At 55.9% G+C, this 21319-nt stretch overlaps 1 protein-coding gene across 6 annotated transcripts in view; it reads left to right on the top strand.

Annotated features, from left to right (window-relative positions):
• Positions 1-21319, top strand: part of ITPR3 (inositol 1,4,5-trisphosphate receptor type 3) — a 69219-nt gene that overhangs the window by 24746 nt on the left and 23154 nt on the right. For 5 of the 6 annotated variants that reach the window (XM_038553760.1, XM_038553762.1, XM_038553756.1 and 2 more), the window contains exons 3-23: positions 2828-2949; positions 5257-5343; positions 5936-6094; positions 6250-6348; positions 6691-6774; positions 9019-9165; positions 9373-9468; positions 10056-10106; positions 10261-10403; positions 11391-11490; positions 11573-11733; positions 12298-12439; positions 14541-14702; positions 15404-15576; positions 16143-16262; positions 16600-16782; positions 17826-18077; positions 18165-18309; positions 18656-18797; positions 19435-19634; positions 21022-21151. In XM_038553760.1, coding sequence (XP_038409688.1) covers positions 2828-2949; positions 5257-5343; positions 5936-6094; positions 6250-6348; positions 6691-6774; positions 9019-9165; positions 9373-9468; positions 10056-10106; positions 10261-10403; positions 11391-11490; positions 11573-11733; positions 12298-12439; positions 14541-14702; positions 15404-15576; positions 16143-16262; positions 16600-16782; positions 17826-18077; positions 18165-18309; positions 18656-18797; positions 19435-19634; positions 21022-21151 — 2898 coding nt within the window. The remainder of the gene's footprint in view (positions 1-2827; positions 2950-5256; positions 5344-5935; positions 6095-6249; positions 6349-6690; positions 6775-9018; positions 9166-9372; positions 9469-10055; positions 10107-10260; positions 10404-11390; positions 11491-11572; positions 11734-12297; positions 12440-14540; positions 14703-15403; positions 15577-16142; positions 16263-16599; positions 16783-17825; positions 18078-18164; positions 18310-18655; positions 18798-19434; positions 19635-21021; positions 21152-21319) is intronic. The other variant, XM_038553757.1, reaches the window with a different exon arrangement.

The following is a 21319-nucleotide window of genomic DNA, read 5'->3' on the forward strand; positions in this document are numbered from 1 at the left end:
ATGAAATGGTGATCCAAAACTATATTTCCTGGGTGAGCCAGTTCAGAAAGCTTGAGAACCTCTGCTCTAGGGCGACCTGGGGCAGCATCTCTCTTTCCTTCTGTTCGCCTTTCTGGACTGGGAGTGGTGGGGGTGTGGAGGAGTAGGGGTGCAGGGAGACCAGGGATCTCATGATCACCAAGACCTGCGGGCTCCAGGCTCATTCAGACCCAGGGCCCTGGCCTGCCTCCGCCCATCCCAGTTGGCTAGACCCCAAGTGTGACTGGCTGCTGTCACTTCACTGCCCCTTCCACCACTCTCTTGCCCGTCCCTCCATTCGCAGTGCCTCATCCCTTTCCTCCCTTCTCGGCTATAAATTCAGCCCCATCTCATCCACATGAGAGAGTCATTTCTAGATTCATGCATTCATCTGGCAGATACTCGCTGAGCCCAGGCTAGAGGCTGGGGACATGGTGATGAGCTCCACATGGCCCTGCCCACCTGCAGATGAGCCTGTCAGAATCAGAGTATTATGAAGTAGAATTCAAAAATAACACAATCGATGCATGTCTATATTTATGCAATATAAAATGGGCGTCCAGGGGCAGGGTCTGAGTGACCCTGGAGCTGGGAGGAGGGAGCGAGGTCAATGCAATGTCCTAAGTGTGATAAAAAAGAATAAAGGGGAGCAATTTATAATGAAATAATACACATTTTAGAAGTAGATGTTGGACACAACTAGAAGACCCAAGGAAGCAGTCAGAGCTTGCCTGTGAATCATGAATAGGGCAGCCACAAACGCAAGCATGTGGCCCAGCCACGAGTGATACATTCTCTGAAACAGCAAAACAAATGAAAAGAAAAACAAAAAAACTCCTGGTAAAATTGGAACAATACAAAGAACACAAATTCCCTCAGTTTATATCTGAGTTGCATTCCCAAACAATTCAGCATTTGCTAAAACCATGCAGAAAATGCTTTGTGTTTCTGTGTGCCCCTCTGGGCTCACAGCCCTGCCCGCGGCTATCTACCTGCCAGAGTGTGGCAGGATGCTCTCGGCAGGAGTCATGCCGGACAATATTTATGGTGCAGGTGGTCAGCATCCCTGTCCTGACCACTGAACGCCCACTGTTACCTCTACTGGGACAACCACTTTTCCCTACCCCTTCGCAAAACAATCCCTGGCATGGTCCCCTTCTCCGACTTCTGCTGGGAACTGGTGGCCTCCATGTGGTAACTGGGGGACCTGGGGAGCCCTTGGGAGCTCCAACCCAGCCTGAAGAAGCAGTAGGACTTCCTGGAGGGGGTGACACCTGAGCTGCTTCTTGAGGGCTAAGCAGGTCCTTGTAAAGACATACTCTCCCCAGCAAACTGAGTGCTTATTTCCAGAAGTGATGGCCATTCGTGCTGGTGGTGCCAAGGTGGGCCAGGCATGGCAGGCCTTGGTGACTCTATCCACTTATGGAATTGTGTTTCCCCCCTCCCTTCTTGGAAATTCTGTCTTTGAATTTTGACTCATTCAGTCTTTCTGCCTGTTCATGGGCTAGATAGAAAACCCAGTTTTGCTTTTAGTTCCTGGGGGCTGGATGACCAGCTCTGACCCGAGCAGGCATCTGGCCTTCTTTCGGAGGGCAGAAGGAGAGGGCCTGAAGGAGGGGCTCCCCAGCAGCTCCCTTCCAGGTGCTCCAGCACAGCCATCCCCGTCCTGGGCACATGCCCCTGGAGGCTGAGCAGTCATGCAGAGCTCTCACAGGCCATGAACCCAGCTCCCTGTCCAGGCTGTGATTCCCTCCTGTGACAGGGAACTTGCTGCCTCGTAGCACAGCCCATGGCATTGTCAACGCGGCCCAGCCACTGTGCTAGCACTTCCCCATGACCCAGAACCTTCCATCTCCTCCTGCCACACCTTTTATTTATTTCAGAGAGAGAAAGCAAGAGACAGAGCACGAACAGAGGAGGAGGGGCAGAGACAGAGGGAGCCGCAGACTCCCCCCTGAGCAGGGAGCCTGCTGTGGGGCTCGATCCCAGGACCCCAGGATCATGGCCTGAGCCGAAGGCAGATGCTTAGTCCACTGAGCCACCCTGGTGCCCCTGCCGTGCTTTAGAATAGGATTTTCCAACTCATGCCTCCTTTGGATAAGTAGAAACATCGGACGCCCTATCTGGAGTTTGGGCTTACATAAAATCATAGGTGTTTTGTCTACTTTGCAAAATAAAAATAAGAATGGTGAAGCTGCTTCTGAAATTTTGATGGGCTTGATCTCAGGTCGAGATCCCTGGAAGCAGAACTGATTAAGGAGGGGTCTTGAGAGGACGGAGTGAGGGAGCCTTGCCCATTCAGGGCAGGGGAAGAGCCAAGCAAGGATGTGGTTTCAGGGCGAATAGGAACCTCAGCCTGGTCCTGCGGGGATTTGGGGAGTGACCAGCAGTGCAGACAGGTCACCTCCAGAGGCCAGATGGTTCTGTGCCTGTGTCAGCCACTTGGAGCGAGCTGCTCCTGAGCCATGTGGGGGATAGGCTATAACTTCCCAGACATCTGTGGGCGACAAGGCAGTGGGTCAGAGAAGGATGGCAGGTATTAGCTGGCAGCCACCAATGTCCACAAGAGCTGGCACAGATGGGACAAGGGGTGGGGCCCCAGGAGCCTCTGATGAATCTGCCATGGGGGAGAGGGCCTTCCATGTGGGATCTTGCTCTCACGCCTTCTCCAAGTTCTTCGGGGTTATTCCAACCACTAGCTCTCCACCCTGGTGGGGCAGAGAGGCTGAGGAGGGATGGGGAGAGTGGAGGTGCGATTGGGGGCCGGGTCACGGGCCGAGCCCCGCGTGAACTGATCGCCCTCCCACAGACTGCCTCTTCAAGGTGTGTCCCATGAACCGCTACTCGGCCCAGAAGCAGTACTGGAAGGCCAAACAGACCAAGCAGGACAAGGAGAAGATCGCCGATGTGGTCCTTCTCCAGAAGTTGCAGGTGGGTGTGCTCAGGTGTGCAGCTGCATGTGTACTGCGGGAACTGGGCACACACCGGGGGTCCGCTGCTCATCGAAGCCAAAGGGGGCCGTGGCCTAGTCAAAAACCCCAGTATGAGAGCAATGGGTATGCTGGGCTGTGAATGAGGTGAGAGAGGGGAAGTAGAGTGCTTTCCCGGTGATCCGCTCGTCTCTATGACCTTCTGTGCCAGTTAGGAGAAGGTGCTCCTTCCTCCAGGCTGGCATAGCCCTCTGCTCTGGGCACATGGCTCAGTGAGTGGAATGTGGACTAGATTTCAGCTCCCCTACAACCCTTCAGCTGAACATTGTGGTGCAGTGAACAGCCTGAACATGGAGTTACCAGTAGTTCCTGGTGACCGTGGCTCCAGGGAACCTGATTTGAGAACCAGTCATTTTTTTTTTTTTAAAGATTTTATTTATTGGGACAGCCAGGGTGGCTGAGCGGTTTAGCGCTGCCTTCAGCCCAGGGCGTGATCCTGGAGTCCTGCGATTGAGTCCCATGTCAGACTCCCTGCATGGAGCCTGCTTCTCCCTCTGCCTGTGTTTCTGTCTCTCTCTCTGTGTGTGTCTCTCATGATTAAATAAATAAAATTAAAAAAAAAATTATTTATTTGAGAGAGAGAATGAATGAGCAAGAGAGAGAGCAGAGCACAAGCTGGAGGAGGGGCCGAGGGAGAAGGAGTAGCTGACTCCCCACTGAGCAGGGTGCCCATGTGGGACTTGATTCCAGGACCCTGGGATCATGATCTGAGTGAAGATAGATGCTTAATCAACTGAGCCCCCCAGGCACCCCGAGAACCAATCTTTACCTCCTCCCTCATGTTATGGAGTTGGATCTTGGGGCCCTTAGAGGGGGCCGGGGTGTCCATGCTCATCCTGTGAGTTTGTGGTAGGGCCTGAATGGCCCCAGGTCTCTGACCCACCTTGGGCTCATTGAACACACGGACAGTGCACAATGGAAGTGCCTGGTGGTTGGTCATGGGCCTCCTGGGGGCAGTGGCTCAGCTGACATCCTAGATAGCCCTCTCTAGACAGACCCCAGGGCCCCGGCCCAGTCCCCGGGAAGAGAGGAGGAGGCTTTGGGTGGTCAGCAGCTTTGCAGCCTGTTTTCTGAGGCCCTCCCTCAGGCCTGGTGCCCCACCCCCTGTCCTGTAGACCTTGCTTCCCTGTGTCCCCTTCTGTGATGAGGTGGGTGGGAAATGGGAGAGGGTGGGCCTCCCCCTAGAGCTGTGAGCTGGGCTGAAGAGACGGGGCGGTGGGGGGGCTGCCTGAGGTCTGTTGTAAATACCCCGTCTTTCTTCCCGGGCTGGGGGCTGTCACAGGCTTCCTTCCTGCTGCCAACATGGGCCAAGACTGAACTGGGGACCTGGCCTGGGTGTAAGGGCGCTTACATGTGTGCACACACATGGTCATATCGTCACACACTGTAGGTTGGTGGGAAGTCATGTGGTATGTGGCTAGTTTCCCTAACAGCCACCCTCATCCCAGTCTCAGCCGTGAGGCCTGGATAATGGGGCTGAGGAGAAGATGGGGCAGAGGGGCCGGTGCTTTCAGGGAGCGCCGGTCTGTCGGAGGAGACGGAGCCCTGTCTCCAGGAACCCCAGTCTGACAGAGGAGATGGAGTCAGTCTATCCTTAGGCAGCTTCCAGTCAGATGTGACAGAAGTGCTTAGAAAAAGGTCCTTAATGGGAAGCCACCCAAATCCTCAAGGCCACTAGAGTTGGATCTGCCAGAGTGGGATATGGCCCACCAGTGAGGGCTTCCTGGAGGCAGTGGCCAGGAGCACATAGAGTTTTGGGAGGGAGTGTCTTAGAGGAGAGGGGTGGAGGAGGAGGAGGAAGTAGCACCAGGCACATCTGTCAGGGTTTGGGCTGTGGCAGGGGTTCTGTGTTGGGAGCATCAGGAGTCTGCTAAGATGGGGGTAGTGAGGCACAGCTTAGGTTGTCTGCTGGCGGTATCAGAGGGCATAGGGAGCCCAAGGGCCTGCTGGCATGCCCCCTCCAGAGGAGGTAAGGAGGAAGGGGCAGGGGATTGGGATTCAGTTCCCTGGGCCTCATGCTATCCGACCTCCGACTGACCCTCCATACCCTGACTATCAGACCCTATCAACAGAGGGAGGGAATAGGCTAGGTAGCCCCTGGGTGGGTGGGAGGGTCACTCTGAGTCCAGCGCCAGGAGCTCTATGTGTTTGTGAGCATGCCCATGTGTACATGTGTGGGGGTAGGGGATGTCACCCTGCAGGAGCAGGCTTCTGAGCCTGCCTTCCACTTCTGTGCATGTCTATGCAGCATGCAGCCCAGATGGAGCAGAAACAGAATGACACAGAGAACAAGAAGGTGCATGGGGATGTTGTGAAGTATGGCAGTGTAATCCAGGTGAGACCCAGTTGCATCTCCCCCTGAAGAGACTGGGCTGGTGTTGGGGTGGGGGTGCCAGCAGCATGCCCTCTGGGGGTTGCATCCCCAGTGGGTGGCCCTGGGACTGTCTCTGTGACTGCATATCTGCTCTGTGTGCACCTCTTGCTGTGTGGCCCAAGTAGCTGTGCCCATGGGCATGTTTCTGGCACACTGGTTACCAGCACAGATTCTGGAGTCTGAGTTCAAATCTTGGCTCTGTGACCTTGGTTGGGCAAATTGCTTAACTTCCTAGTGCCTCCGTTTCCCCATCTGTAAAATCAGGCCAGTGGTAGTACTTCCCTTTTGATTGTTGTAAGATTATACGAATTAATACAGAGAAAGGATTTAGAAATGCTGGCTTCCTTTTTTGTGATCACCTGGGTACCTGATGCGGGAAGATATGTGTTCTTGTGCTTGTGGCTGCATGTGTCTCCATTTGTGTATTTATGTCTGTGTATCTGACCCTGTATGTGTGTCCAGCTGTGACCAGTGGGCCCCCTAGAGTGCCCCTCCCTGACAAGCTGGCCTCCTGGGGCCTGGCACCCTCACTTGCACCTTGCCTGCCCCCCAGCTCTTGCACATGAAGAGCAATAAGTACCTGACCGTGAACAAGCGGCTGCCTGCCCTACTGGAGAAGAATGCCATGCGGGTGACGCTGGATGCAACAGGCAATGAAGGCTCCTGGCTCTTCATCCAGCCCTTCTGGAAGTTGCGGAGCAACGGGGACAATGTAAGGACAGGGCCTGGCTGGAGGGGCCTGATGGGAGGCTCAGGCCACAGCTCCAGAGGGGTCTTTGATGAGAGGACTGGGTAAGGTCATGGCCATTTCTTAGAGGGGTCAGACCTGGCCCCCCCACCTTCCACCTGTCCCGCCTGTCCCCATAGGTGGTTGTGGGGGACAAGGTGATCCTGAATCCTGTCAACGCCGGGCAGCCTCTGCATGCCAGCAATTATGAGCTCAGTGACAACGTGGGCTGCAAGGAGGTGAGTGGGTTAGTGGGGTCCCTGAGGGCCTAGACAGCCCCTCCTCACTGCAGTCTCATCCCCCAGCCCCCCAGCCCCCATCCCCCACTGCCTGCTGCATGAACTGCTTCTCTCCATTCCTCTGCCTGTTTCTCCACCTCTGCCCTATTCTGCACCCTCCGGGCTGGCAGCCCCAGGGCAGCCGGGTGGGGCCTGGGGGGCCCTGGCTGAGAGCAGACACCTCTTCCTGGTGCCCTCATGGGAAATGGGCTGCTCTTCCCCTCACCTGGGGCCTTTCACTTGCCCCAGTCTCCAACCGCTGGGGGTCAGCCTTGCATCTAGGTTCACTCTGCCCTTCCCCAGGTCAACTCCGTGAACTGTAACACCAGTTGGAAGATCAACCTGTTCATGCAGTTCCGAGACCACCTGGAGGAGGTGTTGAAAGGGGTAAGGACTGGGGGCCCCCACTGCTGTCACCTGCCTGCTGGCTGCCCAGCCCCTCCCCTGCAGGTCCCCCTTCTCACCTTCCCTCCGCCTCCCCATACCCAGCTCTGCTCCTCCTCTGGCCCTCCCCTCCATGCGCCTCTGTCTCTGGCTCTGCACCCTCTTCAGCCACCGTCCACCCCCATGGCACCCCAGACCCCCCTCCATAAGTTGGACAACCCCTTCTCTTGTCTCTAACCTTGCTTCCTCCCTCTCCATCCCTTCGGGGTCCTGGCTAGCCTCAGTTTTGTCTCTTGCTAAGGGTGTGCCAGTGGACTAGGGGTCCCCATCCATTCACCATGGGGGCCTGCATCCTTTGACCTCTCCAGCTCCCCCACCCCCATGCCTGTTCCATGGATCCAGGCCCGGCGCCCTGCCCTTTGCCCTGTGCCCTCTTAGGCAAGGGTCTGAGGCTGGTGAGTCAGGGCCTGTGCCCTGGTTCCAGACCTGCTAGCTTGCGTGCTGGGACATAGGGGTTGGCAGACACAGAGGGGTTCAGCCTGTGAGGCAGGGTACTGGTGGGTAGTGTGGTAATGACTTATGGAGGGAGCAGAGTGATGGGGAAGGAGGGCTGGAGAGGCCAGTAGAAAAGCCCTGAAAACCCGATGTGGTGATGTGGCGATGTGGTGGAGAGAGGGGGGCTCAGAGGTTTAGGTGGGCTTTAGGGCATCGAACTAGCCTACTGGAGTGGAGGTCCTATGCAGAGGGGCAGATGGGAGGGGCAGATCTGGGGGTAGCAGAGGGTGAGGCTCCTCAGCTAGGGGAATTGGCAGGCACCTGGCCGTGAAAGGGACACATAGTGACAGGTGACAGGCCTGAGAGCAGCCACCCGAGGAGGCTGGCTGCTCTGTGTTCATTGCATCCTCTCCTGCTTAGAAGCCTGCCCTGGCTCCCTTTACCCTCTGCTCCCAGCCAGGCTGTTGTGTCAGACTTTACTGCCCCCATCAGGCTACTGTGTCCCATCACCCGCCCCCCTCCATCTCCTGTCCACCATGCTCTGTCCAAGTACCTTTCTTTCCCTCCCTTAAGCCTGCATACCATCCACATACCAATCAAGCCTCAGTCTGTGTGCTACCTCCTCCCAGAAGCCTTCTCTGATTACACATTCCCGTCCCAAATCTGTGTGGCACTTAGATAATAAAGCAGGGTGCTGCCTGGACTGGTTTCGGTGAATCTAACTAGTGCCCCTAGCTATGTGACCTAGACAGGACACTTACCTGCTCTGCCTGAGTTTCTCCGCCCGTAAAGTGGGGATAATGATATATGCAGCCGGGGAGTTTGTGTGAGGGTCAAGTGAGAAAGTCCATGTAAGGTACTCACACCGCAGCTGGCACGTGGGCAGCATACAGTGTCACTTCATTAAATCATGAATTCTGGGGAGCCTGGGTGGCTCAGCGGTTTAGTGAAGCCTTTAGCCCAGGGCCTGGTCCTGGAAACCTGGGATCGAGTCCCACGTCGGGCTCCCTGCATGGAGCCTGCTTTTCCCTCTGCCTGTCTCTCTCTCTGTCTCTCATGAATAAATAAATAAAATCTTAAAAAAAAAAAGTACACAGAAGTGATGGTCGCACCGCATCTTGAGTGTACCACTAAAAAAAACCCAACCAACCAACCAAACAAAAAAACTGTGAATTCTAATTTCTAATCCTCGCAGTGTCTGCAAGGAGGCCATAGTATCCCCATTTTACACAAGAGGAAACTGAGGCTCACAGATGTTAAGGGGCTTATCCAAGGTTACACAGCTTGTGAAGCAGAACCAGGATCCATGCTTGGTCTCTGTGTCCAAAACCCTGGAGATGAATAGGCCACAGTTTTTGCCCTCCAGTTGTCCCAGTCCTGTGGGAGCAGAAGAAATGGGCAAGAACTACCTATATTCAGGCAGAAGGGGCCCCAGGGAGGTACAGCCATGGGCCTGGGGGGACCCCCGTGGGGTGATATCTCTCTTGCCTTCATAGAGTGGGTTTCTAGAGGTACCCTTCAGGGAAGAAGATGATCAAGGGTGGGTTTGACCGAGGAAGCCGAGGAAGGCTTTGGATAAGACCATGTGATCTGGAGGTTCTGGATGTGGGATCTGGGCAGAGTGCCTCTGGCCCTGGCCACCCTCCAGTGGGGCTTAGCATGCATCTCACCCCCTGCATCTGAGGTGGGGGTGCTGGGCCTGGCCCCCGGGAAGGTCCTGGCCCCTTCTGAGCCCGTGACCCACACCTGCAGGGTGATGTGGTGCGCCTGTTCCACGCGGAGCAGGAGAAGTTCCTGACGTGTGATGAGTACAAGGGCAAGCTGCAGGTGTTTCTGCGCACCACACTGCGCCAGTCTGCCACCTCGGCCACCAGCTCCAATGCCCTCTGGGAGGTGGAGGTCAGAACTTGTGCCTTACCCCAGACCCAACCCTCCTCTCCAGCCCTGGGCCCGCCCCTTCTTCTCCCATCACCCTATAGGGGAGAGGGTGTGAAGCCAGGGAGGGATCTGGGTGCCGCTGACCCAGAGCTCTCCAGGCCTCCCTAGAGTGTGAGCCACCCCTCCCTGGCCAGTGTCTCCTCCCAGCCTCACCCCTGCACCCCCCAGGTGGTCCACCACGACCCCTGCCGCGGAGGAGCTGGCCATTGGAATGGCCTGTACCGCTTCAAGCACCTGGCCACGGGCAACTACCTGGCTGCTGAGGTGAGTGGGGAGGTAGAGGGCCCCCTGGGAGCTCAGGCTGTATGCATGTGGGCATGCATGAGCATGCGGGCCTGGTGCACGTCTGCACACGTAGTCACACGTGTCTCTGTGACTTATTTGCACTCTTACATTTAACAAATACTATCAGATAATTGTGTGACTGCAAATAAGCCTAATCAATGTTACTGGGCCTCTACTACGTGCCAGGAGCTGTTCTCGGCACTGGGGGTACCACAGTGAGCCAGATTCCCAGTGCTCGTATAACTTACATTCCATATGTATGTCTGTCCACCACACAGGCTTGTGTATACTGGGGCATTCGTGCGTATTGGGGCGTGTGTGTGTGTGTGTGTGTGTGTGTACTCATCTGTGGAACCATGAACAGAGGCATGAAGGGCAGGGTCTGGGGGCTCTTATTGGTGGCTTCTTCAGGAGTGACTTGGGTTTTAGTGCTGGGGTGGGCACCCCTGGGACGGTGGAGGCTCTCTGCCCCAGCCTAGGGCTCTGTGTGGACCTTGTTTTGGGATGGGGGTCATGTGAGCATAGCTCAGTGTCCAATAGCTGCCCCACCTTGTGTCTCCATCCAGGAGAACCCCAGCTACAAGGGGGATGTCTGTGAACCCAAGGCAGCAGGAATGGTGAGGACCAGGGCCTGGGAAGAGGGACCATGGGGGCTGGCCATGAAACCCTGGGAGGTGAGCTGGAGGGGGAAGGACTCTCAGGTGGGACCCCAGGTGGTTTCGTGGGGCCCAAGAGCAAGGAGGGGCTTCTGAGCTGGGATGCTCATGCCAGGGTGCTCAGGGTCGTATAGGTCGCCGGAATGCTGGGGAGAAGATCAAGTACCGCCTGGTGGCTGTGCCCCATGGCAACGACATTGCCTCCCTCTTTGAGCTGGACCCCACCACATTGCAGAAAACTGATTCCTTTGTGCCCCGGTGAGTAAGTGCCATGTGCCCCAAGGGCTGACGGGGGTGCCCAGGCTGTGCTGTCCTGTCCCTTGTCTCCCTGCATCCTACCTCCTCTGTGCTCCTGACATCCTCTGGCCTCAGGACCTGCGTGTCCTGTCCCTCTGGGGTCCGAGCTTTCAGAGCTGGGGACAGCTGACCACCACGAACACTCACTGTGTGCCTGACCCTGGGTTCAGTGCATGCTGGATGCTGCCTTGTGCCAGCTGCTTTGTCAAAATGCCTTCTCTCCAGAGTTCTTATCAGCCACCTGCCCCCATTGGTCTGCATATTCAAGCATAGGCTGCACCAGTTTGTCCACGGTGCACTGTTGAGGGGTGCAGGCTCCCTGATCTTTCAGGCCCTCCCCAACCCTGAAACGCTAGGACATAGCATCAACAAACTTCCTGGCTGTCACTCAAGCTTTAGCATTTACCAGCTGTCTGACCTCGGGCAGCTTACCCAATCACTTTGCCCTGACTTCCCGCTCTGTCAAGTGAGCATATGGAGTCCACCCTAGACAGGGCTGCTGGGAGAAGTGACAGAGTCACCGTTAGGCCCACCCACCCTTACCTGAAAATCCTGGGGCCAGGTGTATGTTGAGATTCAGATTCAGATTGTTTTCTATTTCAGAAAGGTAATTACATTTCATAATAAGAGACAAGAGTGTTTCTGCTCTGAGATGTGTGGATCTCAACACTAAGTGGGATAAATAGTCTAAATAGTCTCATTTGTCTAAATGAATCTTGGTTTCAAGTTTACAAACAAGCTCAGGCTTTTGGGATGCTCTGGGTTTGGGAGTGGAGGTGAGACGCTTGCCTGGGGGCTGTTTGCTGGCCCCTCTGCTCTGGCCTGGGCTCCTCCCGCCCATGGCTGTGAAGTCAGGGGGGATGTGGGGCCGTCCTTGGGTAGAGCAGACCCTGGCTGGGATATGATCCAAGACATGCCCCCTGTGTCCTGCCCCGGCCCCGCCTGCAGGAACTCCTATGTCCGGCTGCGGCATCTCTGCACCAACACATGGATCCAGAGCACCAACGTGCCCATCGACATTGAGGAGGAGCGACCCATTCGGCTCATGGTGCGGGCCGCCCAGGGCTGGGGGGGCCGGGGCTGGGCCCTTGGTTTGTTCCTGGGTGCCCTGCTGACCTCTGTCCCCGCAGCTGGGCACCTGCCCGACCAAGGAGGACAAGGAGGCCTTTGCCATCGTGTCTGTTCCTGTATCCGAGATCCGAGACCTGGACTTTGCCAACGATGCCAGCTCCATGCTGGCCAGTGCCGTGGAGAAGCTCAACGAGGGCTTCATCAGCCAGAATGATCGCAGGTGGGCCACTGGGCGGGGTCCTCGAAGGGTCTGTGTTTCATGAACAAAGAAGATGCTGGGCAGGCTTGGTTGGCTGGGATGGGGGAGATAGATGTGGGCCCCAGGCCCTTGCCTTATTGCTTATGTACTCCCAGAACTCACCCTGATGTTGTGTTGATGCTCAGAGAGATTAAGAGATTTGTCCATGGTCACATAGCTAGTAAGTGGCAGGGTCAGGATGGAAATGCAGAGTCACACCAAACCCCGCCCGGTGCCCTGTTGCTCCTTTCTAGAATGGAGTATACTGAGATTCATTGTCTTGGGCACTTTGGAATCCAGCGGGTGGGGGCTGGGGGGGCGGTGCGAGGGATGTATTGAGAGCCTTTTGGGGTGAAGCCAGGAAGAGAAGTTGAAGGCTGATGATGGGCTCTGTGCTTTGGATAGCCGGGTGGGCGGGTGACTCAATGAGAGCATGTTTGGGGAAGGGCTGGTTGCCCATGATTGGCACTTGACAGGTGGGTCCCCGGGGGGTGTTTCCCAGAATCAGTGCCTCACGCTTGTCATCTCTGGTGTCCCTTCATGAAGGTTTGTCATCCAACTGCTGGAGGACCTGGTGTTCTTTGTCAGCGACGTCCCCAACAATGGGCAGAACGTGCTGGACATCATGGTTACCAAGCCCAACCGAGAGCGGCAGAAGCTGATGAGGGAGCAGAACATCCTCAAACAGGTGCTTGTGTGCACGTGTGGGGGATGGGGTGGGCTGCATCTGGGCCCTGCAGCTCCAGGCCTTGGGGAGGGGTTGTCCAGAACAGGAGCCTTGTCCCATCTGCCGTGGACCTGCAGTCTCACTGCAGCTTCTCTTCACCCCTTTGTAGAAAATTAGTATCTGTTGCACACTGATCACATGCCAGGCACTGCCCTAAGTGCCCTATGTGTCCTGGCTCAGTTGATCCTCTCCACTTGGGGGAGGTACAGTAATTATCTCCATGTTACCTGTAAGGAGGTGAAGGCACAGAGATTGGAGTAACTTGGCCAAGAGTATGAGGCTAGGAAGCAGCAGGATCAGGATTTGAACTCAGGATGTTTCGTCCAGAACTTGTGCTTTTTTCTTTTTTTTTTAAAGTAAGCTCTATGCCCAATGTGGGGTTTGAACTCACCACCTGGAGATCAAGAGTCACATGCTCAACAGACTGATCCAGCCAGGTGTCCTCAGAACTTGTGCTTTTAAAAAAAATAGGGGCCCCCTAGGTGGTTCAGTTGGTTAAGTGTCTACTTTTAGCTCAGGTCATGATCTCAGGGTCCTGGGGTTGAGTCCCACATTGGGCTTCCTGCTCAGGGGGGAGCCTACCTCTCCCTCTTTCTCTGCCCCTCCCCTCTGTTTGTGCACTTACTTTTAAATAAAATTAAAAACATTTTTTTTTCTGGGGTGCCTGGCTGGCTGAGCCCGTTGGTGGCATGTGACTCTTGATCTTGGGGTCATGGGTTCAAGCCCCATGCTGGGTGTGGAGATTACTTAAAAAAATATTTTTTCTGGGCAGCCTGGGTGCTCAGTGGTTTAGCGCCGCCTTCAGCCCAGGGCCTGATCCTGGAGGCCTGGGATCCAGTCCCATGTCAGGCTCCCTGCAGGGAGCCTGCTCCTCCCTCTGCCTATGTCTCTGCCTCTCTCTCTCTCTCTCTCTCTCTCATGAATAAATAAATAAAATCTTTATTTTTTTATTTTTATTATTTTTTTAAATAAATAAAATCTTAAAAAATTTTTTTCTAAGTTTTGATTGTGAAACTTTTCAAATATTGAGAAAGTAGTGAAAGAATAGTATAGGGAACACTGTACAACCACTGCCTGGATCCACCTGTTATCATTTTGCCATTTTGGCTTTATGTAACTGTACATGTGTACATCTGCCCTTCCACCCTGGCATTTCCAAATGGGGTGTACCTCACCCCTGAGTTTTTCAGCGTGCATCTCCTGGAATAAGAGCACTGTCCTCCATAAACATAATACTGTTATCAAATGTAAAAAATTAGTAATAATACTGATCTGATGATCTGTACCATATTTCTCTCCTTTACCCAAAATGTCTTTTTAAAGCTTGTTTTCTTTTTTTTTTTTTTTTTTTTTTTTTGGGTGCCTGGGTGGCTCACTCAGTTGAGCATCTGCCATGGGCTCGGGTCATGATCCTATGGTCCTGGGATCTGGCCCCGTGTTGGGCTCCTTGCTCAGCGGGAGCCTGCTTCTCCCTGTCTTCCCCACTTGTGCTCTCTGTAGCTATCTCTGTCTCTCACTCTCAAATAAATAAAATCTTAAAAAAAAAAAAAGAAAAAAAGCCTGTTTTTTGAGCCAGGATCTCACTAAGGTTTTCTCATTCCATTTGGTTGCATTTCTTTGGTTTCTGTTTTAGAACAGTTTTTCATGCTCACCCAATCCATGCTTTTAAAATTTATTAACTACATCAACATTTTTTTTTTGATGAGGCAGGCTTGTGTCTGGGCTCTTTGGTGCTGGCCACACTGACCTGGCCTGCCTTTTCTCTTAGCCTCAGACCCCTGAGCTGTGGTAGCCCCAGATGCTGAGCCAGGCCCAGGATCTGAGTGGAGATTAGTCATGTGGGGATGAGTGGGCTGAGGCCAGCGTTGGGATATCGGCCAGGAGAAGGGAGTGGGGGCTGGAAGTGGGGCCGATGGTGGGTGGGCTGGGGTCTCACTCCAGATTAGAATCAGCTTGGTCATTCATGTCCGTATGGCCTTGGGGCAGGGTGAGTTTGGGGCCGAGGATTCCTGGGAAAATGAGGGGTGTAGGGGATCCCTCCTTATTCTCTCTGCTCCCCCAGATCTTTGGCATTCTGAAGGCCCCTTTCCGCGACAAGGGTGGTGAGGGCCCCCTGGTGCGACTGGAGGAGCTGTCAGACCAGAAGAACGCTCCCTACCAGCACATGTTCCGCCTCTGCTACCGTGTGCTGCGGCATTCCCAGGAGGATTACCGCAAGAACCAGGTGCGCTGGGGCGCCAGGTGGCTCAGTTGGTTGAGGGTCTGGCTCTTGATTTTGACTCAGGCCGTGAATGTCAGGCTCCACTTAAAGTTCTCCCTCTCCCTCTGCTCCTCCCCCGCCACACCATTTCTCTCTTTAAAAAAAAAAAGAAGAAGAAGAAGAAGAAGAACCAGGTGCTAGGCTCACCCTGGCCTGACCCTCCCTGGCCTGGGCAGCCCCACTCCCTTGCTCACTGCCTTGCTCACTCCCTCCCTCCTGCTTTTGTTCATTCAGCAAACATTTTCTGAGGTATACACCTGCTGTGTGCCAGGCACTGTTTCAGGACCCCAGGGATGCAGCAGGGAACCAGACAGGAGCATCAGCTTCCTGGGTGTGCAATCCAGCTCCGTGCTCAGAAGGGCCTCAAGATGGGTTTGCCATCTTGAAAGTCTCAGTTTTTGAAGAAGGGTCTGGCTGTTTAATTTTGCACAGGGATGCACAAATCATGTAGCCAGTCCTGCCAGCCAATTTCCTCCCTCATGGAGGCCTCCCTCTGGTCAGGAGACAGGCTGTGAGCTGAAGAACTATGTTATGTGAACCCACTCTTCTGCCCAGTGCTTGTTTCTTCTCCCAGACCTCCACCTGACTAGGGTTGGGGTTCCCTGCCTGGGGTAGTGGGCTAGAGCAGAGCCGCCCCCCCTCCACTCAGCTCGTCTGGTCTCCAGGAGCACATTGCCAAGCAGTTTGGGATGATGCAGTCCCAGATCGGCTATGACATCCTGGCCGAAGACACCATCACTGCTCTCCTGCACAACAACCGCAAGCTCCTAGAGAAGCACATCACCAAGACGGAGGTGGAGACCTTCGTCAGCCTCGTGCGGAAGAACCGGGAGCCCAGGTGAGCCCACCTGTTCCCTGACTGCGCCCACTCCCTTCTTCCCGGTCCTCCCAGGGCACAGAGGCAGTTGGTGCTGGTCGTTAAAATAGTGAAAAACCATGGCCTCCATGGGTAAATTGTCCACGTGTCTGAGATCCTGGCCTCTGCAGCCCCTTCCTTGGACCCCTCCCAAATTTGACCCAATCTTGGAACAAGAGAGTTGACACCCGATACAGGAGAAGACCTAAGACCCTTCTCTGGTGACGAAATTGGTGTCTGTATTTAGCCAGTTGTTAAATATTTTGAATATCCCTCCTGTCCTTGTGCCCCCTTTACCCTGGCCCCCGGGATCCCCAGCTGGCTTCCCCCTGCCCAGGGTGATCAGGGTGATGCCCATGACTTGTCCCTCCCCAGGCAGCTTGGAGTCCATCACGCCCATCTCCCAAGCTTTGGGGCAGGAACAGAAGCAAGTAAACTAGCTCCAGGGAGCCTGTGCTGCCCGTGGGGACAGGAGGAGGAGGGTGGGCTTCATCCCCACTGGGGACAGGCTCCTGAGTCCCCTCGCACCCCTGCTGTCACCACGCCAGGTTCCTGGACTACCTCTCTGACCTATGTGTGTCCAACCACATCGCCATCGCCGTCACCCAGGAGCTCATCTGCAAGTGTGTGCTGGACCCTAAGAACAGCGACATTCTCATCCAGACCGAGTGAGCCGCTGCCTTGCCCTGCTTGGGCCCTGTGCATGTCTGGGCTAGAACTGGCCCTGGGCTCTCTGGATGTGTACCCTTGCCTGCTGCGTGCCCAGCTCTGTGCCCAACCCCCTGTGAAGCCTGCCTTCTGGCCTCTGCTGGACCAGAGGGGGCCCCTGTGAGGAAGGGGCCTTGGGGAATGAGCCAAATCCTCTGTCCTGGAGAAGCTCACTGTCTAAGAAGTGTGTTTGAGCTGGCACTTGGCCGAGCTCCAGGCAGGGTCTTTGTGGCTGGGCATGCTCGGGGAGGGCTCTGGGCAGGGGGTCCTCCTGTGATGGGTGGCCCTGGTTTGCAGGTTGCGGCCAGTGAAGGAGATGGCCCAGTCCCATGAGTATCTGAGCATCGAGTACTCAGAGGAGGAGGTGTGGCTCACTTGGACGGACAAGAATAACGAGCACCACGAGAAGAGTGTGAGGCAGTTGGCTCAGGAGGCGCGGGCTGGCAATGCCCACGACGAAAACGTGCTCAGCTACTACAGGTGCCTGTGGGCCCAGCTATTGCCTGTCCTTCAGCGCTCCCCATGCCCTTGGGCCTTCTCAGAAGGCTGTCAGCCAACCCCTGCTGAGGGATGAGCTCAAGCAGCTTTGTGGCCTTCACCGTGGAGACTGAGGGAAGGATGACTGTGTAACCCTGAGAGCTCAGCCCAGTGACAGGGCCTGAAAGCACCCCAGACCTGTCCCCAAACATATTTATTTAAAAAATAAGATTAGGGCAGCTTGGGTGGCACAGCGGTTTAGCGCCGCCTTCAGCCCAGGGTGTGATCCTGGAGACCAGGGATCGAATCCCACGTCGGGCTCCCTGCATGGAGCCTGCTTCTCCCTCTGCCTGTGTCTCTGCCTCTCTCTCTCTCTCTCTGTGTGTGTGTGTCTCATGAATAAATATATAAAATATTAAAAAAATAATAATAAAAAAAAAATTAGTGGATAACACTTAGCAAATGCTGGCCATATCCCAGGCCACTCAGGGAAGGCTCACTGTAGCCCTGTGACTATTAGCACCCTCAAAGTTAGGGAGACAGGCACAGAGAGATGAAAGAGCTTGCCAGAGCTCACACTTCCTTAGTGGTGGGCCACAGTACAAATCTGGCGTCAGGGCCGCAGTGAGTGAGGCAGGGCTCTGAGCCAGAAGCTGAGGGCAGGCCAGCACCCAGTGCAGAGCAGCACCACCTGAGAGCCTACCTTCAGCCCCTCTTCTGCTCGGAGCTCACCCCTGTACCTGCTGCCCTGCCGAGGCCCGTCCCCCTGCTGCACTTCCCTCCCCTGCAGCTCCCAGCCTCTCTGCTCAGCCAGCTCTCCTCCCATGATGACCTGTTCTGGTTGAGCCAGAAAGTGCCCTCCTCCTTCTCGAGGAGGGGAAAGCTGCAAATCCTCACTCAGAATTGTGTCTTTCCTGTTGCGTTGGCGGGTGCCCGGTTTGCCCTAAATCCCTTGGTCACCTTCCCAAGGCCTCAGGTAGTACTGGTAGCCCTCCTAGGCCCTCACCTGTCGTGTGCTCACCCTGTGCCCCCTCCCCCCACCGCAGGTACCAGCTGAAGCTCTTTGCCCGCATGTGCCTGGACCGCCAGTACCTGGCCATCGATGAGATCTCCCAGCAGCTGGGTGTTGACCTGATCTTCCTGTGCATGGCAGATGAGATGCTGCCCTTTGACCTACGCGCCTCCTTCTGCCACCTGATGCTGCACGTGCATGTGGACAGGGACCCCCAAGAACTGGTCACGCCGGTCAAGTTCGCCCGCCTCTGGACTGAGATCCCCACAGCCATCACCATCAAGGAGTGAGATGGGGAGGGGAGGGCGGGCCAGGCGAGGCCAGGGTTGGGGGGCGTCTCTGTGACCCTCATGCCTCACTGCCTCACCCCCAGCTATGATTCCAACCTAAATGCCTCTCGCGATGACAAGAAGAACAAGTTTGCCAGCACCATGGACTTCGTGGAGGACTACCTCAACAACGTGGTCAGCGAAGCCGTGCCCTTTGCCAATGAGGAGAAGAACAAGCTCACCTTCGAGGTTTCTGGCCAAGGGGGGTGCAAGGGGGCCTCTGGTTTGCCCCCTCACTAGGAGTCAGCTGTCCCCAGGGGTGTCCCCGGGGTTCCATGACCTCCATTCCCTCTATGCCCCAGCCACTTCAGGGAGACGGCACAGACCGCTGGGGCTCCCCGGGTAACCTTCCTTGTGGTCCTCGGTCCTTGCTGCCTCATCAGCCCACCGTGGGCGGCTGCATCCTTGCAGCCCTGTGCTCCCCCGGAGGTCCTGCCTTTTCGGAGGAACTTCATCACCTCCTGACACCTGCTGGGCCCCACTTTCCGGTCCAGTCCCGCCCTGCCCCTCACTTCGGCCCCGCCCCCTCCCGCAGGTGGTCAGCCTAGCGCACAATCTCATCTACTTCGGCTTCTACAGCTTCAGTGAGCTGCTGCGGCTCACCCGCACGCTGCTGGGCATCATCGACTGTGTGCAGGGCCCCCCGGCCATGCTGCAGGCCTACGATGACTCGGGCGGTGAGGCTTTGTGGCCAGGGTCACCCCCAGCCCTGGCCTTCCTCCATCTTCTCCTAGTGCCGAAGTCCCTTCTGATCAGCCCCCTGAGCAGCCTGCCTTCTGGCCTCTCCTGGACCAGATGGGCCCCTCTCTAGGCTCTGTGGAGACCCCAAGGTCTGAGGGAGTCGCCTTCCAACGCGGCTTGGTCTTGAGGGGAGATGATGGGGGAAGACGGGAGACACAGGCTCTGCCTGAGGGGCTCCCAGTCATACAGGGGAGGTGGGGGAAATAGCCCTGCCACGGAGGAATCACCGTCTGACAGCAGCCACGGCCCTGCCCTCAGGGGCATCCCTAGGGGGCATAAACCCTAATCAAAATGTGCACAGAGTCTGACACCTGGTGTGTCATGCTCTGCACATGGTGTCCCCTGGGCTGTGCATGCTCTGTAGCAGCCCTTAGGGTGCCCTGCATGAGGGTTCTCACTGGTCTCCCCACACAATGTACCTTTGCCCTGGCCAGTCCTTCTTTACTCAGATTTGGCTTGAAGCTCACCTCCCCCAGGAAGCCTTTCTGGGTTAGCCCTGCAGCTGACAGAGACAGAGTAAGGCCGCAGGGCCCTGCTGTGCACCCCCTGTGATCCCCTCATGCTTCTCCACAGGCAAGAACGTGCGGCGGTCCATCCAGGGCGTGGGCCACATGATGTCCACCATGGTGCTGAGCCGAAAGCAATCTGTCTTTGGTGCCCCCAGCCTGTCTGGGGGCACTGGTGCCACGGAGCCACTGGACAGAAGCAAGTTCGAGAACAATGAAGATATTGTGGTGATGGAGACCAAGCTGAAGATCCTGGAGATCTTGCAGGTAGCTGGGCAAGGACAGTAGTTGGAGGTGTTGGGAACAGGGCAGGAGACTGGGTCCCGGGACAAGGAGGTTGTGGGGAGCTGAACCCCAGCTCAGATCACAGTATCAAGTACTGTAGGGCTCCATAGTGATTGGTTGTGTAGCCCATTGGTTTTCAAAGTATGGTCCTTGGGGTGCCTGGGTGGCTCAGTGGGTTGGGTGTCCACCTTCAGCTCAGGTCATGGGTCATGATCCCAGAAGCCCAGGATTGAGCCCTAAGTTGGGCTCCCTGCTCAATCGGGAGCCTGCTCCTCCCTCCACCTCTCACCTGCTCATGCTCGGTCTCTCTCTCTCTCTCTCAAATAAATAAATAAAATCTTTAAACAAAACAAAACAAATTGTGGTCCTTGGACCAACAGCAGCAGCAGCCTCACCAGGGAACTCAGAAATGCATATTCTTGGGTCCTGCCCCAGACCTACATGCAGAACAGAAGCACCTGAGGAGGCCCACAGTTGTGCTGTGACAAGCCTCCCAGGTGATGGCTGGTGCGCTCTAGAGCCTAGCTCCGTCCCTCCACTGTACACCTGAGGAAAGGAAAAGCAGGGACTTTACTGCCAGTGGCCAGAGATTTTGAAGCAAAGCTAGAGCTTTGAGAGCCCGTTTCCTGGTGAGGCAGACAGTTTTTCCTGTTCTGGGTCTTGTTTGAGAACCCCCCCAACACTTGGGGAAGGGGCTTGTAGGATCCCCAGGACTGGTAAGGATGCTTGCGTTTGCCTTGCTGCCACCAGAGGACGGGAAGGGTAGTGCAGTGATCTCCTTGGGGACCCAGGCTGGCCAGGGGCCTGGGCAGGGGAGTCAGAGGATGTGATTCATTCTAGGAGCTAAGGGCTTCCAGATCTGCATCCTGGGGTGTGGTCAGAAGCTCTGTGGCCCATAAGGATAGAGGCCAGTCAAGGGTGTCTGCAAACCATCTGTCCCCAACCCCCTGCCCCACACTGGCATCTCCTGCAACCCCCTCCCCGGGTCTTCAGTTCCAAGCCCCCTGCCGTCCAGCCCCAGGCAGAGCAGGGTAGGAGGATGAGGTTGGCCTCTGGGTCCGGGGAGCTTCATTCTCATTCCCGTCACTGTCCTCCCTGCGCAGGAGGGACAGAGTGGTCTCTGCCTCATTTGGAGAGGCGCTGTCATCGTCCCTCAGCACTGAGGCAGGAGCGGGGGAGAGGGTGCTCTGGACCTCCCCAGGGAGAAGAGTCTGGATTTTCTTAGCTTCTGATGCTCTGCAGTATCTGGAACATCAGTGCCGAGATCCCTGTGCTTGAGCTCATTCTGGGTCCCCCTCCCCCGTCCTGGGGCACAATTGGCCTCCCCACCTCAGCCCCGTCCTCACTCCCATCCTCCCCACGTCTCCAGTTCATCCTCAACGTCCGCCTGGACTACCGCATCTCCTACCTGCTGTCCGTCTTCAAGAAGGAGTTTGTGGAAGTGTTTCCCATGCAGGACAGCGGGGCTGATGGCACGGCCCCGGCCTTCGACTCCACCAGTGAGCACCCCCCGCCTCCCCCCACCTTCCACCTTCAGGCTGAGGCTTCATGACTCACCCAGGGGTGCACATTAGTGGGGTGGAGGCTGGGAGATGCCTCGAGGCCAGCTCCCCAGCCCTGCCTGTTTCCCAGATCATCCAACTGTCGCGGCAAGGGGCAAGGGCAGA

Source organism: Canis lupus, chromosome 12 (assembly GCF_011100685.1).
Source record: "Canis lupus familiaris isolate Mischka breed German Shepherd chromosome 12, alternate assembly UU_Cfam_GSD_1.0, whole genome shotgun sequence".
Classification (NCBI taxonomy): Eukaryota; Metazoa; Chordata; class Mammalia; order Carnivora; family Canidae; genus Canis; species Canis lupus.